Here is a 20,031-nt window from a genome sequence, read left to right as displayed (position 1 = left end):
CTTTGTTGTGTTGGAATTGAGGCTTAGTTCTCCTTCTTACCAAATGATTCTCCATTAATTTTTGATTATGTATCAAATCTTCTTGGGAGCATTTCTCATCAATCTTCTTTCACAATTCAATGTGGTAAACATGATACCTTGTTTCAACTCACTAAAATTAGCAAGCCAAAATAGGGGGGGCATATAGCTACCCTCGAATTTTCATCACCTTCCTTGGTAAGCATTTAGGTGATTTTGTGATTTTATCTAACATGTGTTTTTGTAGGGTGCGGATCCTAACTGTGTATTGCATATACCGCTGGGGGCTTCATCCGACAACTTGTGGATATATCCTTTTTCATGATGTTTACTTTTTTTTACTTTGGTTTGCATATGCACGTAGTGTCATATGACCGCTAAAGTGGGGGCTAAATGTAGTGTCGTAAATTGTACACCCTTTCTAGGGTGGTACAATTTCACACTTAGGTTAGCACCCGCCTTAGTGTGTTTGCATCTTGCATTATTATTTCCCTTTAAGCATTTAATTAATTAATTTAATTAAATCTAAAGTCCTATTTCATCACTTCATACATCATAAAATTAGGCCCTTTACCCTAAGTCTGCCCCTTTTTATTTTATTCTTCCAATAAATCATTTAATCATAAACCCTAATTATGTCCTGTTTCGACCTTTAAGGCTCAATTTCGCATATCAAAACACCTTGAAATCAGCTGTAACTTTGGGATTCTCTCTAATATCATCATATCTAACGGCCCTAAAAATTTGGTGAAAAGTTGGTCGGACCGTGGCAGGAATGCACATGGTCCTCGACTTTTTTCCCGAAATTTTGGGAGCACAATTCTATGATATTATAATGCTTAACCCCAAAATATTAGCAAGAAATTCAATTCCTAGGTCGGCCTAAAGGCGGAATTAAGTCGAAATTAAGATCTAGGGTTTCATACATAAGAGCTTTCTTTCTTCATTTGAAGGGGGTCTTTCGAAGACTCTAAGAGAAGGTTTTTGGAGCATAAGGAGCCTTCTATGTAATGAAAGAGAAGCCTATGTGGAGTCTTCAACAACATTCAACAACATTCAACAACATTTCATCAAGCATTCATCATCAATTAAGAGCCTTGAAGACATTCAAAAGTAATAGGAGATCTTGTGGCAATATCTCTCCCTTGGGGATTGGTTCTAGCACACACATTTTCAGTACATTATCGGCTATTTGTGGAGGTGGAAATCACCAACACAGGGGTTTGACTAAGGCAAAACCCCATATAGCCACCCAAACCTTCCCTTTTCAGTTGCAGGTGCAGAAACAAGCATCCAGGGGCAGTTTCAGATCTGGAAAAGGCATCAGAACCACTCAGAAGTCTCAGAAGTGCAGAAAATTGTCAAGGACAGGGGCGTGGCATCCTAGTCCCTCCATCTTGCAGTCAAGTTTGACAGGTTGCAGACTCAGGACCTCCAGTTTGCAGTGTCTTAGTTGCAACCTCCCGTCTGTAGAAACAGGACAATGGCATGGCACCATGGTCTAGGTCAGTTTTGTTCAATTTGCAGCATCAGGTACACATCTAGAATCCTCCCCCTTTTATGCTTTCAATATCTCAGTTTCAGATCTGCAAGTTTGTTCAATTTCAAGTTCATTTATGCTTCATTCTTTATCTCCTAGTCTAGTTGGTCATTCAAACCCTAGTTTTTCTCATCATTTGCAACAAGAGGAATAGAAACCCTAAGAGATAATCCTTGGCTCTCTCTTTCCCACAAGAAGTAGCCAAAGTGATCTATCTCCCTAGGCTCTTTCATATTCCCAATGTGTTGGCAAAAGTGGGATTAGGTCCTAGTCACCCGATCTCGCTTTCCCGCCCCACACGTCTGTTGCATATAGGAACCTTGGAGTCGATTTTGTGAACTTTCCGCAATCTTAGCCTACAATCGTACTTTTATCAAGAGAGTAAGGTAACAGTTAGGCAACTTTATTCTGTGTTAGGCGCTGTCATAAAAAAACATATCAACATGTCGCAATGCCCAATATTCAGTGGAACATAGCAAAAAGTAACAAATCACTATGAAAACATAAAATTAAACAATTGGTAAACATCAAATGGTTAAAACTCGAAATATAGAAGACAAATAAAAAGAGTTTTATGAGAGAAGAACCCTCAAGGAAGCATGTTGATGGCAAAGATGAAAGCAGGAAATTATGGTAGGTGATGAGCATAATCGATGGCATGCCAAGCATTATAGTGGATTGTGGTGTGGTGAATATGGGAGGGTCCGAGGGAAGAGGACGTAGGCCTTATGAAGAGTGATAACTAAAATAAGATGATCATTAAGGGGATGTTGATGGGAGGCAAGAATGTTAGCAAAATATTATGCCAAGATCCACTAAAGATTTAATCATAAGCAACAAAAATAATTTAGAAAAACAAAATAAAATAACCACAACAAAGGTGAAACAAGATTTTTGAAGTGGGGAAACAAAAGAAGACCTTATGTGTATTTACTATTAATGAAGATATAATGAAGATGACACCTTGAAATCTTACAATACTAACAATCTCTTTACTACTAAAACATGATAATTTCAAAAATAACAAGATAATTAAGTACCACCATTGAGGTAAGGGATGGAGAGGCTCTATTTAGAGAGGTGAATCAGGAGTTATGAATGAATCTCCAATATTCTGTGTTTGCCACCTTACTTTAGTGTATTTGTGTCCTATTCCTCATGACAAAATATGAGCACACAATGTGGGTAAAGAAAAGGAGTTACACTCCAATATTCCTTGTAAGGATTATATTGACACCTAAGAAAGGAGTTACACTCCAAGGAGCATTTAACTAGACAAATGAGGTGTAGAGTAATCTAAATTAATAAATACAAAATGATGAAAATCCTAGCCACTTCACTAAGGACAAAACCTCCTTAAATGTCGGAAAAATCCATACAAAAAATGACAAAACTGCTGAGAAAAAAATTCAGTTAGAAAAAAGAAATCTATCCTATCATTTAGGACTTAATAAGGACTGTAAAGACAAAGATTAATTCTAACAATGGCATACCGAGCATAATCAATTGTATATAAAGCATCAAAGAGTGGTGAATACTGGAGGATCCAAGGGAAAAGGACAACAAACAGGCCTTGTTAAGAGTGATAGTGAAAATAACATTATCTACGAGGGGGTGTTGATGGGAGACATAAAAATAGCCAAGGGAGGAAAGAAAAACCCCAAATGAAAGGAATCAAAGATTCATTGACAAGAATATAATCCATCACATTAACATGCCACTGTGAGGGAAGCAAGGCAATTATTTTGGAACCCAAGAAACATGGTAGCCCATTAAACATATGAAGACCATGAGCCTCATCTGAGGAGGACATGTATTAGTCAAAGGTATTTGTAAGAGTCAGAGAGAATATTTCTAGATTTGAAATCCTAAAGGTTAAGCTGGTCATACTTTTATCTGAAAATGGATTTGTTTTTTGTACTTCATGACATGTTTCTGGACGGTGGCATATTTCTTTACTGCTTGAAAAAGTTTGGGATGGTATGGGACATAATAAAACATTCTTTAGTAGAGGAGACATCTTTCTGGGTTTTTTTTCTCACCATTGACCTCATCAATGCTATTGTGTTGCAGGGGCAAAATCAATGTGAAGATGAAATCAAAAGTTGAATATGGTTTGATTTTGCTCACTGTTGACCGCATAAATGCCATTGTGCACTTTCAAAACAAGGCACCTTGATTTGATTCTGAATGCAAAAGTTATGGCTTCTGAAAGAATTAGATCAAAGCAGGTTGTTGAAGTGACAACTTTGTATGTTCACCCAGCAACTTCATCAAGTGAAATGGCAAACATGTCCCAACGAACTAAAGTAGTGAACTGATCTCTATGCAGGTAGTGAGTTTGAATTTGGAGCATATGGCATTTCACCTTTAGTTTGGATATTTGATCTATCATCTTCTCATCTGTGGGGAGGTGTGGGAAGGTGCTATTATGCTTCTCTATGATTGGGAGAGGGTTATCTCTCATGGTTTTGGTGTAAAGCTGATTTTTTGAGACTATGCAAGTGAATGTGAATCTTTGTATGTAATTGGAAGTGAATGGAAGGTGTATTCATAGCTCTATAGTCTGTATTGGAGCTTATTGCTGCTCGTTTTGCATCCTATACATCTGAATTTACTGGAACAGGGAATAGTTGCTCCTTAGACTGGAGTTTTTTATCCAAGTTGGTTTTTCTTCAAGTCAATTATGAGTTTGTTCGGTTCGAACATATTTATTGTGTTTAACTCTGCATTTATGGTGGTGAAGATCTCTGTTTATTACATTTGCACATGTAAATGTAGTAAGATAACCATCATTAATTATTAAGTGATTTTAGTGCAAATTTGTGTTTGTTTGAGTTCTTTATAATTAGTATACATGTCTCCTAAGAGAAGTGTGTGGTATGACCATTTTATTTGTGAGTCATGCTTATACTAATTCATAGCTATTATGCAGAAGAAAGTGCTCTTTAAAACTTTTTATTATCCAAATAACTGCAAATCTACTGTTGCCAGAATTTCTATCTTAAATATTTATCATGTAATGCTTATTTGTGCTCGCCAATCATTCTTTTAGGCCATCCTAGCTTTAGACCATTCTTTCTTTTGATTGCAATCAGATTTAGCTGTGCCACAACTGACTAGAATTTAAACCAGACTTCTCCCCTGTATGAAGTCAGCTTCGCACAGACAGTTTGACACGGTCCTCGTCTTTATTCTGATTTTGGCACCCTATGAAACATTTATTGAAAAGAATATAGAAAGAATCACTAGTATACCAAAATTTAGGATTTCCAATTATTAACAGTTCCCTTAAATGTCTTAGCTATATTATAGTACTGGGTACTTGGAAAACAACAAAATGAAATACATGATGTTTCCATAGTTCATCATAGATGTAAAATGAGCTTGTGATAGAAAACTGTGTTTGAGCTTTTGGATCGCACTCCATGACCCCTATTCAAGATGAGGAAAGAGATGAGAGGTAGATTGCAGAACAAGGTCTTTAAAAAGGTGAGAGAAAGGAGAGCATGTAAAACAAGAGCAATAGCAGATACCTACAGGTGTGCCCTCATTTTTTCTCTCTTTAGGTTTCTAATATTGCTCTTGTTTTATATGCCCTCCTTATCCTGACCTTTATAAAAACCTTGTTCTGCAATCATCCTCTTATCTCTTTCCTCACCTTGAAGAAGGATCACAGAATGTGATCTGATCCTCTTATCTCTTTCCTCACCTTGAAGAAGGATCACAGAATGTGATCTGAAAGGTTGATCCAAAAGCTTGAACATGGTTTTCTACCAGAAGTTCATTGTAAACAAAAAACAAGAAAATGTTGCTCTCAGGATTTATGAGTACATAATTATCTTATCAATAACATTCTCCTTGGATTGATTCACATACTCAAAACAATCAATCTCACCTTTTCTCGATAGATTCTACTGCCTTACCTCCCTAAAGCAAGTGTGACCTAATAGCGAAATAGAAAGAACCAAGAGCTAGTGCAAGCTCACCTACCTCTACTAACTGATTCACTGAAACAAGCAAGCAATAACAATAACTAACCGAATCTAGGTCTAAAACCCTTACAGCAACTATCGGGAACGCCTTCAAATAGTAGGGTACCATCTTAAGCCATCGAACCTGAACCAAGCATCCTAACCAGCCTACAAAGACTGACTCTCTACTGCCTTACCTAAAGCAAGTTTTACCTACTAATCCTATTGTGCCAGATCAAATGGTATAACCTGCCTACCTCTACTACCTGATTCACATAAAAAGGTCGAGGAGCAAGATGAGACCTGTTCCAATATAACTGTAGAAAGAAAGATAAATGATAATAATGTCTGTAATTGCTGAGAATCAAAAAGGACTTACAAATTGTATTGTTCAAATTAAAATACTTCGATGTTCCTTCATTTACTCTTCGTTCCCAATTAGTTTGTGGCTTTTCTGTTTTTCTTTGTTTCTTTTGATTTGAATTCAATCTGGGATAAAATTTGAAGGAGCAGAAGTTCTGGGGAAACTTTTGTTTTTCTGTCAACAAAAACATATCTTCGTAAATTTCACATTAGACTTAGATACCTTCAACTAATAAATCATATACTTCATTCTGAGGCAATCTAAAGAGCACTAGCTAAGTCTGATTATGGTTTTATATCCTTTGATTTTTATCCTTGATAGAAGTCCCAAAGTTTTCATGCCCCAAAGTCATTTTTATTTGCTGTCAAATTGGAATCCAACTCAGAGACACACTACTATTCTTGCAATGGATGTGGACAAAAATGTAACTCCCATCACTGCTTTATAACGAATGACAATCTTTTGTGATAGATATTTGTTATGAATCCCCATTTTCAAGATCTTTTACATTCGTCTGTAGGCACGGGACTCTTATTACAGTGGACGGCCCATGATTCTTGATGACATGTTTGATAAAGTGGAGGTGAGAGAATTTACAGTGACACCATTTATTTTATTATTATTATGGCATATATATGTTATGGTCTCTGATGTTTGATTGTGTTCTGATTTTGTTTTTTAATACTGGAATTAAATGCAGCTAAAGCTCCGACGGTATGGATCAAAGTCAGTTATAAAATATCCTCGCTGCAGCCTAAAGAGACAGTCCACATATGCTGATGCTGAGGTAGGTTGTATTTTTGAGGTGCCTTCTAGATCATGATTGCATCCCATCTCTTAATTGGAGTTATGCATTTCTGATGTTTATATTTATTGCTAAGTATGTGACTTGATGTTTTGTCTCTGGAGGGAGGGGGAACAGGCTGATCCTTCTCAGACTTGGGCGTTGGCTAGCATTTGGACATCTCTGCTTGTAATTGGCTTAGCAACCTTAGTTGTTCTACCTGTCTGTACAGTGAGTGTAATCTGCCAAGATGTAGTAGATATGCAACTGATTTCTCATTCGTCTATGCTTGCATCAAAGTCACCCACAGCAGCAAATGGAATTCTTGCAATAGTACTGAGTTCCCCAATTGGATATACTTTTACTATGACTGCTGGTATGACCCGGTTCTAATCCTGTTTCTGTTTTCCATTTACACACATTTTTTGGCATGGGGACAATATTCTTGGGTAGGGTGCAAGTAGAGTGCTGTTTTTATGAATTTAGAATAATATGAAGATATTTTCTCCATACCGAGCACATTGTTGTCCCATCTTTTGCTCCCTTTCTGGTTTCTTACTGATTTTTTCAAGTCACCATTATTGTATTTTTCCTCATTTTTATTGATAGATTTTGAACTTTATATATATATGTGTATAAAACATGTTACGTCTTAAAGAAGGAGGCTACTGCAAGAAACAGAGAACCTTGATTCAAACTTCATTGTGACCAAGGGAAATTGCAATTGTGTAGGTCATTTTCTCTCATTGCTCTATCATTGGAGTGAAATGGGTCTTAGGAGTATCATGAAACATTCTGTGTCGTGATGGTTATTTGACAAAGTGATTCTCAACTGAGAGAGATGTATCCAATTTAGAAACTTTAGTAGTTTTCCGAGGGAGTGCATGCTGTTGTGGATATGAGAGGAAAATTCATATGCATTTGTTTGGGAGTACCACAAGGCAGAAACGCCAACGGTTATTTTGCATTCTCAACTCAAAATTCTGGATCAGGCTATGAACACTGACATTTTCCATTGGTATTTTATGAACAACAATATGGATTGACTTGTCTTTACAACTAGATGGAGATAGGAGAAGCAGCTTGTAACTAGAGAGGGGGCTATACAGGATATTAGGCTACTGAAACCTGTTTTTCAAATTCAATTCAGCAATTTCTGACTGTGGAATTGGATGTTAGTTTGATTGATTCAAAATAAGAAAGAGAGAAATTATATTAGTGCTTACAGAGGATGAAAGGTAGGTCAATAGATCTTGAAATGTGCATTTAGTTATAATAGAGAAGTGCTAGAGTACAGGTACCCTAGATACAGAAAAAGAAGAAACAAGTACAATGAACTGAAGAAATGCAAGCATAACAATGGAGTAAACCTAAAATGATTATACCATGAGTCATTAAGGCTAAATACAAGTAGTCCTATGAAGATTGGACCCCTCAAGGAAGCATGTAGAAGACACAGAAGAAAGCGGGAAATCATTACAAGAAACCATCAATGTAATAAAGTTTGTAAGAATTGTGATGATACATCACTACTAGATACATCTCATGAGGAACAAGTTAGAGTTAACTGGACTCTGGAAGCACAAAACAGAGGCTAGTTTGTGTTCGAAGGTCAACCTCTTCTGATCAAGCATGAAGCATGTACTATTTAGTGTTTTTGTGCTGGAAAAATGCTTAATGGCAATATAAAAAAGATGCCATAATCGTCATCACATAACATGAAGTTGTTGATCTTTACAGTTGAATCAAGAATTTACATATGGACGCCACTCTTTTGTCAAGTTGTTATTGTACTGAGGATAAAGCATATTATTTTCCTTGGACCATGGCCGTAAGTAAATTTTCCCTTGAAATGCTTCAACCTCCGGGAACATTTTCTTAGAAATGAAGAAGCTATTCTGAACTACGTGAAAAGAAAATGAAACAATTGCAATGCCCTCATTTACAGACTTATCTCTTGGTTTCAGACATGTTGGAGTTGAAAGGGAGCAAAACCCTTTGCATTGAACTATTGACATTTGAAGGTCAGCACTTTATGTATCTAATAATATTACATTAAATAATTAACTCATTATTGTAGGGTTAGCTGTACCCATGTAACTCCTGTGGCATGATTATTCTCAGATTGAATTGAAGGGAGATTGCTTCTTGAAATAGTGATGGTAAGAGTAAAGGTTAACAAGAGAAGTGAGCTGATAATCCTGAATAGGATAACTTGTGCTTGTTTCTCTAACAATTAGATATGATTCCTTTTCTTAATTGATAAATACTATTGATGCCCATTTTAGCTATTTTGTACTCAACCGTGTGGAAATTCAATATGGTTCAGCCTATATTTTGAACAGAAACGTAAATATATTTGTTCTAATAAATGATGCAATGATTATTGTACTGGTAATGCCCTTCTTCTTAGAAGAATGAAGAACAGGGGGTGTTTGGGTTGAATCTGTTTGGAAAAACTATACTATTTTGTCCTTCTTTGACTAGTTATATCACATAAAGAGAAAAAGGTAGAGTCAGTGAAAGATAAATAATAAAGTTAATGAGGATAAAATAATGAAGTTAGTTTTGGCCATTAAACTCGCCAAAAAATATGTTGGTTAGATTGTCTCTGGGGTTTGTAATAGTAATTACTATGTATAACACTTCTGTATATTCCTTTTTCTAGTTAGAGCGCTGCAAGGACTCTGGAAGAATGACTTGTTGGCACTGAAGGGTTCATGCCCTGGCTGTGGAGAAGAGGTGCATGATTTTACCTAGATTCTTGTTTATTTGACAGTTCTTTTTCTCTTATCATCTCAATCATTGAATTTCTAAACTCATGTCCATGTTAGAAAATTGTTGTACATGAGGATTTAAATTTTGGATGCAGGTATTTGCATTTGTCAAGGCAGATGAGTCAATGCAACCTAGACACAAGACAGACTGCCATGTCTGTGAACGTCCACTTGTGTTCCACGCAAAGGTGGAGGTGAGCTGATCATAGATGTTAGCATTTGTACCAGTTCCAGTTGTTGTAATGGTAGCTACTCTTTTTTTATTTGTTCTCCAATAGTTCCAGGGATTTAAGCAAGCTATTTTTCACCATGGTAATGTATAATTTTCTTCGTCTGTAGAATTCCATGTCAAATACTGGCAATCGATGGGTACATGGACGTGTCTACCTAGTTGCACGTGTTGAGGATTTGGGTCCTTAAGGCTCTCTATAAAGTTATAACTGATTAGAGGTCCACAAGAATAAGGACTTCCTTGGCTGCAGTTGATTGGTTATTCTTTTGTGATTCATTTTTCACTATATGTTCTCTAACAAACATTGAAATACATTCACTAATCTAACTCTAGTCTTCATCTGAGAATGAAGCTAGTTTAATTTGGAAGGAGATATAGCTTTTGCCTTTTAGTTTATGGAGTGTATAATAGGATCCGTCTTGACAACACAGATGGCAAAAATATGTTCTGTCACATTCTCTCGGAGAAAATAAGATGATTAACATAAAAAACTGGTTACATTTCAAGAAAGCATGGTTGCTGTTAATTTTTATGTGGACATAACTTTGTCATCAAGCATCCAGTGCTTCAATTGGACATGAACATTGAAGGCATTCAGAAAATGAGATTTTGCATTACCTTGATCTTTGAAATGTCAAACAGGAAAGGCATTGAGGGGTGAAATTTGGTAATGAGATTATATTGAGCAAGGAATCCTAGTTCACTAATTTGGTGATCAAGTCATCTCTGAGACAGTATAATTGATACTAATGAATATAAAATGAAGCAAAAGATTTCACTGTCAACAGATAGACGGTTTTAATACATGTCAAATTCAGCAAATAAAAAAATGAAGACTTGCCATTGTGACAGTTTTCATCCAGAAGTTGCTTCAAAAAGGTGGACTATACATAGACATTGCTACCATAGGTGTGGCGATAAATAGGGGCACAAAACTTTAAGGAAGCATATACACGAGTCTGTACAATTTACACTATTGGAGTGGCAACAAATAGGAGCACAAACTGCAAGGAAGCACATACACAAGTCTGTTATTTACACTGAGCTTAAGTAGAGAAATAGTTTTGTCCCATTATATTAAAAGACAAAGCTCATTTAAGTTGAGCAAATTTCTAAACCTGAAAGGTGCAGATTCAGTCCAAAGAGCTTGGAGTGCATTCCATAGAGCTCGGACTTCATGTACACAATTCCGTACAATATTTCTGACAAGGAAATTCTCGCAATTTTAATCTCTTTCGACAGAGTTTCCACAGGTATATGCAGCATTAGTCTTCAAAATGGTTAGGAATCCAACTGAAGCACAAATTATGCATTATTTGATTATACACAGAAATTGAGAATGTGTAAAGCAATTATAAAACTTTTTGCGCAATTTACCATGAGCAAGTCAGCACTTGGATCCCATTTCTTGGTTTCATATTGGGCTGCCAAATTTTAAAGGTAAAACGTTAATGTTTATCAAGTTACCTAGTTTGCTCCGTTCTTCGTTAATGCTTCGAAGCTGATTAATATCAAAAGATAGCTCAATTTGTTGGATATAGAAAGCAGACTATTTTGTTATATCATGCAGCAATAATCAAGAATCAGCCTAGATTAAAGAGAACAAATGGGGCTGATAATTAGATTAATTGCAACAGATATTTTTGGTAAGGAAATACAATAGATAACAATACTTAGCTTTGCGACCAACAATGAATAATACACGAGTTTCTGGAATCTGGAATGTCTCAAGAGTTAGGATTCGAAGTAGAATATAGTTTAATATTCGCCTTGGTATCAAAATATTCCTTTTGCTTTATACAGGGTTGAATTTGGGCTCAAGGTTGTATCTACGGTTGCCGAAACGTCCATACCTCCAAATTTATCCTGTAATATACAGAACTTTATTTTTCACTTTGCCCAGTTTGCCTTTGTTCTTTCAACATTTTTTGATATTTGGGGCTGATGGAATATCTTGGTAGGGGTGAATGTATAGGGATATGCTATCATGTAGATGAAATAAGGGATAAATGGATGGGATTGTGTATAATGAATAGGTAGGGAAGGGAGCATAGGGCAAGAGACTACTTTGCACAAAATACAACATTTGTATGTCTATGTATCAAGACACCTTCCTCCAAATGGGCAAAAAGCTAAATGGGAAATGGCATGGATATGCAAATTTATCATACTTTGCCCTCACTTTATGGTGTATGTGGATCTGGAATCATCATCCATCTCAAATATGTAGCACTCAAAAATACGTGTATGTAAAGTAATTATTCATATATCAAAGAATATGAATGGGGTTTCATGTGAAGTAATTGAAATAGGCTACAAAAGCCAACATATGAGTGTTACCAACAAAACATGATCCCCCTTCCCCCTTGCAATTGGTTGCATTTATAAAATATAGGAAGTGTAGGAGAGGAGAAAACTTTACATGAAAAGTAACATGTAATTGTGTAAAGCAAAAATGGTAAGAAATTCATTTGGTATTGTGCATATGAATGTCCCAAGTGATAAGAGTTCGATAAGAGTAGTAAACTCTTGGCCTGGAGATCATAGTAAAGAATAATGATGTCACCAATAGCATGCACAAAGAATGGTAATGTGGCCCTCAATGGTCAAGAACACTAGTGTAATATGCCCCCCATCTTGCATTCAAGAGCACAACCATATGTTAGTACAAGGCAAAAAGTCTCTAATGATGAGAAAATATATGTACATGGCATGCAACGGATAATATAGGGAATACCCTAGTGTAACCATCAAAACATGGTTAGGTCATGTAGATACACAATACGATAGGAAAGACATACTTCAAATACCTCCAAATGTGGTAAAGTGGCCTCTTAGTGTTGAGATTAAGGTGTCTCAACCTTTGCAAATCCTAGCATTGATTTTGTTATAATTATTTATTATTTTTATCACTTAATTACCTACAAATGTCTAGTCATCTAGTGGAACTAGCGGTTGGTTGTGTGGCATCGTACTTCGCAGTGATTGTATGACATATATGTTGCACATGTGAATGTAGGCATCCCACTTTGAAGATCTTGACAAGTGTCGTGCTATGATAGATTCTATGACAAAATAGACAAGTGGCATGAGATACATTTTGCATGAAGAAGGTGGGTACCCAAATTGGGTTATGACAAGTTTAAGAGAACAAGCTAATAATAGTCATTTATGACAGATCCTCTTACAACTATAAGTGTTGTAAGTTAAGACAATTGTAAGATGCAGAAGAACATCTTTCATACCTCCCAATAGTAAATTTTGGTTGCCCAACTTAGGAGGTCTAAATGGGGAATCATTTGGAGGTGTACATGTGTCATTTGCATGATTTTTGGTGGCCGAAAAATAGGGTCAAATGTTTTGCACAACCCCATCTTGCTTCATCTAGAACCTTCCTTTGTTGTTGTATTTCTCTATAAAAGGTAGCCTTGGAGAATATTAGTTATATTATGTTTGCAATTTATGTGTTATGCTACTAGAATTAATCCAGATTGTGGGTTGTTAGTTGTAGAGTCTTGTTGAAGAAGCTAAATGATGATATTGCATTGTAAGAATTTGTTTACTGAAATATGAAGTATTGTGCTTTTGGAGTGTGAGGTTTTTCACCCGAAAGGGTTTTCCCCAAGATGTCTTGTGTTCATTGTGTTTAACTTCATGCATGTTTATTATCTACTTGTAAATATGTTTATAATTCTGTAATTTGTAAAGAAAATATTCACTCTCCCCCCCACTAGATTATTTTTAGGTAGCATTTTTCGCACCGTAGCTTCCTTTCAGTTGGCATCAAAGCCTGGCTAGTTTTGATTTCGTTGTTGGGTAGTAGATTTTTTGTATTGATCTCAATTTGAGTGGGAGCTTTTGCAAAGTATTTTCTAAATCTTTTTGTAGGAAGCAGATGGCAAGCAAATCCACAAAAGTTGATATGGAGAAGTTTAATGGCATCAACTTCAAACTTTGGAAGTTGAAAATGGAGGATATGCTTGTGGATAGAGATATGTGGGCTACAATATCTAGAACCAAACCTCAAAATACAAGGTAGGATGTTTGGGATACAATGGATCGAAAAGCTAAGGGCCTCATAAGGCTCTGTTTGGTAGACTCTATATTATTGAATGTCCATGAAGAAAAGACTACAAAAGATCTCTGGAAGAATCTTGAAGATGTTTATCAGGTTAAATCCTTGGTAAACAAGCTTTTTTTGAGAAAGATGTACTCTTTAAAAATGGAAGATGGAAGATCTGTTGTTGATCATCTCAATGCATTCAACATGATTATTGCTTAGTTAATTTCTATTGGTGACAAGATTGAGGAGGCAGATCATTGCATGCTTTTGTTATGTTATTTGCCAGATTCTTGGGACCACCTTGTAATGGCTATTGGAAGTACAACCACCATGTTTAAGATGGATGGGGTGGTATCATCATTACTTTTTGAAGAGATGCAAAGGAAGACTTCTAAGACAACTAAGGCGGCTCTTGCAGTTCATGGTAGATCAAAATTTGGATTTGCCTCATAGGGGGTAGATCAAAAGAGAAAGGTTTGTAATTAGCAAAAGATGTAATTTGTAATGATGCATTTAGTAGACGATGTTATAAATGTATGTGTTGTTTAATATATGAGCTTTTAAAAAAAAATTCTCTCTATTTGTAGTTATAGTTAGATTAGGTGTATTTCTCTAGGGTATTTTGGCGGGCATTACACAATAAAGATACACTTCACTGCCTTGTTCTTCAACTTAGATAGATTTCTTTTCATTCAGAACATGAGCATAAGCTTCACAACCACTACTTTGAAGATGAAACTCCCAGCGGAGAAGACAATATTATGGCACCAAAGACTTGGTCACATTGGTGAGAAGGGTCTCAAAACCCTAAAAAATAAATGCCTCATAGAGGGGTTTTATGATTGTAATCTTGAGTTCGATTTCTGCAAACACTACATCTATGATAAACAAAATCGTGTTTAGTTTTACTCTAGTTTTCACAAATCTTCTAAGTTGTTGGACTTCATACATTTTGATGTTTTTGGTCTTGTTAATGTTCCTTCAATTTCAAAATCTACGTATTTTGTATCATTCATTGATAACTATAGTAGGACATTTGTTTATTTTCTTAGAAGTAAATCCAAAGTCTTTAGTCAATTTAAGGAGTTTAAGGCTCTCGTTGAGAATTAAAGTAGTAGAAAGATTAAGTGTTTGAGGATTGATAATAGTGGTGAGTTTTGCTTGGAAAATTTTAACAAGTTATGTAAGGACCATGGGATTGAGAGGCATAAGACAACTCCATACACCCCTAAGCAAAATGGAGTTGCAAAGAGGATGAATGAGATATTCATGGATAGGGCTAGGAGTATGCTCAGTGGTGTCGACCTCGAACGAAAATTTTGGGTCGAAGTTGTAGCCACTATAGGTTATTTGGTAAACCATTCTCCTACATTAGCACTTGTTGATAAGACACCTACAGAAGATGTGGTCACAAAAAAGCCCTCGATGAGACATCTCAAAGTATTTGGTTGTGAAGCTTATGCTCATGTTTTGAATGAAAAAGAGATCTAAGTTGAAGAACAAGGTAGTGAAGTGTATCTTATTGTGTAATGCTGCCAAAATACCCTAGAGAAATACACCTAATCTAACTACAAATAGAGAGAATTTTTTTTTTCAAAAGCTCATATACTAATCAACACATACATTTATAACATCATCTACTAAATGCATCATTACAAATTACATCTTTTGCTAATTACAACAAAGCATAGAACATCATAACACAACTATGCAAGCAGAATAACACATCATATCATCTTTTCCCCTAGGGTATCTCAACATCACTACTTTTAAGAGTAACATCCTATAGACTAAGTTCATTTTAGAGCACCAATTCAAATGTTCCTAATCCCCCATCATTACACATCCATTCTATTCATTATGAATCTAAACACATATCCCTTCATAAGATAGTACTAGACCATAATCTAAGATTCACAATGCCTAACAATAGGATTACTAACATACACAAGTACATGAAGTATAACATCAATGCTTAACTATTATAGGTGCATGATGCCACCTAAGATACCTATATCATTTCCATCTAATCCATACATAATAGCATCTCTAGCACATACCATATGTAATGTCAACAACGCACTATTACAATTTTCATTATACTTCAATCTCTAAGACCATCAATGCTTCTCGTTCACAATCTTACAAGAATCATCTAACTTTCAGTGAAACCACATATCCAACTCTATAAGTGGAACCAGATCATTTCTTAAAGATACATATCATCACATCAAGATTACTAATCATGTGCTCATACACAAATCATAACAACAAGTAATAACCCTTCTTAACACATAAATAGTCTAACTCAAACCCATTCCTAATGAACACTTCCACAATATAGATCACATGCAATAACATTATCTTAATACATTCCAAGGTCATAATCTTTCAACATCATATTACAAAATGTTATGAAACACAAGAGCACATATTTTGTATCCACATTTAGCAAATCAACATGATACAATATCAACCCTAATGGATGGAAATCAACTCCATAAACCAAACACATTATAGAGAATCATTGAATCCATCCAAATCTACGACTACTCATTCATTTGCATATCCCAAGAGTAACTAACACCAAGGATTAACATCCTTCAAATCAAGGCATACATGATCATTATTATATTCACTACCATCCACAAGATATACACAATTATTGCAATCATTTAATTCCTACTAGCTGGAAATTACATTCATCATGAATAACCATTTACAATAATCTTATCTTATATATCTCATTTCAAAATCAACCCTCTACAAGTCTCGTTACACATATTCCAAGATATTGGTTACATGGCTTCCTTTACAATTGCATCCTTTTGAGTTACATACCGCATGATAATAATCATAATTACATAGATTATGTTCCAATTTACATCCACATGAAGAGATAATAAAAATCCAAGTCCACACATGCAACATCCAAAGAAGAGCATCCCAATGGAAGAAGGCATCAAACCACCCGACCATGTGGAACCAAATAGGATCCACCCCTCGTGCTAGGAGATGACATGGGGTTCTAGCACTCACTCAAGACCTAGGATGACACCTAACAACCATGGGGTTCAACATAGCACATAATGAACTCAACATAACAATAATCACATGACAACACAAGGCTGAAATCAACAATAGACTCTCCCAGAGGCATACAATAAAATCATGGCATATGGACATGGTCACATGTAGGAATGGAGTGTCATCGCATGTTGTCCTCATATAGAAGGGAATATGGCCATCCTTATTAGTCACGCTTCTACGTGCTAGCCTCACAAAGAAGGTAAACATGTACCCATAGTAGACATGTATGATATCCTCACAAAGAAGAGCAATCCATACTCCTAATAGTCATACAAGTTACCCTCACAAAAGAAAGGGTGAAAACAACCCCTTAACAGGCATGTGGAGCCATCTGAACCTATGTGAGTACAAGGGAGATTGGCTTGCCATCTCATATGGCCCAACCAAATAGAATTATCTTATTAGGTGAAACCCAAACCCAATCAATTATTACATGTTATCATTGAATTACAAAGAGGAAAACTCTCATTGTGCCTTGGTGGTCTAGGTGCCAAGCAACCTAACTCACGTGACCTCGGTCATCACAAGGAAGCCCACTCCCCCTAATCATATGCCAAGCCATAGGGTAACACATAAAATGACATCACAACACATGAAAAAATGTTCACAAGAAGGCCTTCAAGAATGCTTAACATCACTGAGCACATACTGCACATAGAGCATACATATGAACCATTACAAGCATAGGTCCTTCACCAATGCCTCATAGGCATAGTACCAAGGCAAGAACATGAAACATAAGCACATCATAATCTACTACAAATCCTCAACAACGAGGTATAAAACATCCCACTGGAGTCATAGAAACAATACTCAAACAATAAGGCAAGAACGTCTTGTTGGAGCAAATTCTGTGTAAGGAAACTCCTCAACTAGGGGGGCATAATCCCACTTACCGGAGCACAAAATACATCATGAACCAATCAAAATTTCTCAACACAGACTTCACATGCCTCTAGGAACATCAAACAATCCGCACTAGGAATTTACAACACTAAAATTGACCTTTATGGGCCTTCCGGAGTAGTTTATCTCTCTTGGTATTTGGTGGCGTTCATGGTTGATTTGGTGGCGTTTCTGGTAAAGTATGCAATATCTCAAGTTTGAAGGATCCAGAGGGTAAAGTAATTGCCCAAATTGACTTAGGAGACAAAAACGACCTCAAGGACATGACTAGGAGGTAGGATGAGCATCGGAAAGGGTATGCACATGGTTTATGCATCAAATGCAACCCACGGGAATGAGTTTGCAAATCAGTGGATAAGCAACTTGGCCAAAACTGCATTTAGGGAGTCTAAGTGCATGGGAGATAACTCTAACTCTGCATAGGCCAAATGGACTTTAACAAATGCAACATCAAACACCCAAACACACTTGCAACATGATTACAATAGACTAAAATATGCCACAGATAGTCACAGGGAGCTTCATGGGCTCTTACATAGTCACAAAAGCACTCAAGACATAAAAAAAAATAGCCCCTATTACAACCAGGAGTTCACAAGGAGTACAATACCCAAATGAACATTCAATAACAATAAGAACATTCCACAAACACACAGAAAAAGTAAATATATATATGCATTTATTCACCATTCACTTACAAAGACAAAACAACTCAAGAATCTCATTTAAACATAAGGAGCCATATGCAATTTCCCCATTTCATTCATTTAATTCCAAAGGATTTAAACTATAATGTCTTTCTTTTCCCCATCTATTCAATAATCACAAATAAATCATTTTCACGGGAAGACACAAAAAAAATAGAATTTCAGAAAATCTAAAAATGGAAGAACTCCAACCTAGAGATCGCAAATCCAAGGATGAAAACTGAAGAAGAGCTTCCAAAATCCAAATGCAAACCAAGATCCAAGTCAAAATCTCAAAGCTTCAATCAAAAATCTTGTTGACTGGTAACCCAATAGCCATCCAGAAATTTCAAATAAATAGAAAATACACAACAAACTATGCAAAAATCCCAACCAATCAAAATAATTCAAAAATCAATATTTCTAACCTATTTTGTATAGTTCCAAGGTAAAAATATTTTATTATATTTCTTACCTATTATTCCAAATTCACCCAATCAATTAGGAGGGTAGGTAAAATTAACTTTTTTTTTACACCTCCCATGCATAGTAAAAGCAAAATAATAATATTATTACTTTTTAAGAGTGTAGAAACAGAAATAGGCTTTATACTTTTTGTGTCGACTTGAATTTCATCATCAGAATAATACTTGCAACATGTTATTTTCACAAAATACAAAGGAAATGCTACAGGAAATCCAAACTCAACCAATGAAACTACATGAAATACATATTAAAATAAAAACATTATTTTTACCTTCATGATTTATGTCTCATTGTGTCCTAACTCCACTGTCCCTGGTTGCAGATGGTGTGCTCTCAGACAAGCATTGATAGCTTCCAAGATGGCATATGAAGAATGGACTGATAACTAATAGTTAACTGATACTATGATATGCAATGCTAAATGATTATGCTATTTGCTTCAAGATTAAAACTCACAGATGCATAAGTTTTCACAAATGATTAGCTTGAAAACTCACTTGAAGACTAACTCTTTCTCAACTCAAACTCCTGATTTTATAGAATTTGAGAGGATAAGATGATGTGGCCTGGATCAACAGTCATAATCAGATCTGCAGATTTGGATGGTTGTGAGCAAAGGTGAAGGTTGAGAGAAAGGGGGAAGGAGAAGACAAGTGTCACTCATCTCACCTTGACTGGGTTGCTGACTGAGGGAATCTAGGGATGGTTGGAGAAGATTTAAGCGAGAGAGGACAAGTGGACTCAAGTCCTTCCTAAGATGTAGGGAAGTGGAGGGAATATAGAAGAAGGTTAGGAAATATGTGTACGTACACAATATTTCATTAAATTTGGAGGTTGGAGATAAATGATGAATTAATATTTAAGAAATATTAATATCTTTAACCACATGATTAATGAGTTGGCAAAGGGAAGATGAAGTGGAGATGGAAGAATGGGTTGGATAAGGGATTAAATAATTTAAAATTATTTAATATTTGATACTATAGGATAGAAGAATAATCATCAAATATTAGATATTCAAATGATTGAAGAAAATAATTAAATATTATATATTCAATTAATTGATCAGAAGAATAATTAAATATTTAGATATTTAATTAATTAGAGGAAT

At 35.7% G+C, this 20,031-nt stretch overlaps 1 protein-coding gene across 2 annotated transcripts in view; it reads left to right on the top strand.

Moving 5' to 3' along the window:
* The window catches only part of LOC131059740 (PGR5-like protein 1B, chloroplastic), a 45,422-nt gene extending 35,223 nt beyond the window's left edge, over positions 1-10,199 (top strand). Inside the window, exons 2-8 of one of the 2 annotated variants that reach the window (XM_057992774.2) lie at positions 3,632-3,890; positions 6,417-6,479; positions 6,597-6,683; positions 6,819-7,056; positions 9,349-9,422; positions 9,553-9,651; positions 9,797-10,199. In XM_057992774.2, coding sequence (XP_057848757.1) covers positions 3,885-3,890; positions 6,417-6,479; positions 6,597-6,683; positions 6,819-7,056; positions 9,349-9,422; positions 9,553-9,651; positions 9,797-9,877 — 648 coding nt within the window. In that variant the 5' untranslated portion in view covers positions 3,632-3,884 and the 3' untranslated portion in view covers positions 9,878-10,199. The remainder of the gene's footprint in view (positions 1-3,631; positions 3,891-6,416; positions 6,480-6,596; positions 6,684-6,818; positions 7,057-9,348; positions 9,423-9,552; positions 9,652-9,796) is intronic. The other variant, XM_057992773.2, reaches the window with a different exon arrangement.
* Positions 10,200-20,031: the final 9,832 nt, after the last annotated feature.

Source organism: Cryptomeria japonica, chromosome 3 (assembly GCF_030272615.1).
Source record: "Cryptomeria japonica chromosome 3, Sugi_1.0, whole genome shotgun sequence".
Classification (NCBI taxonomy): domain Eukaryota; kingdom Viridiplantae; phylum Streptophyta; class Pinopsida; order Cupressales; family Cupressaceae; genus Cryptomeria; species Cryptomeria japonica.
Note: the sequence above shows the minus strand (reverse complement) of the source record. Positions and strands in the feature narration are given on the sequence as shown.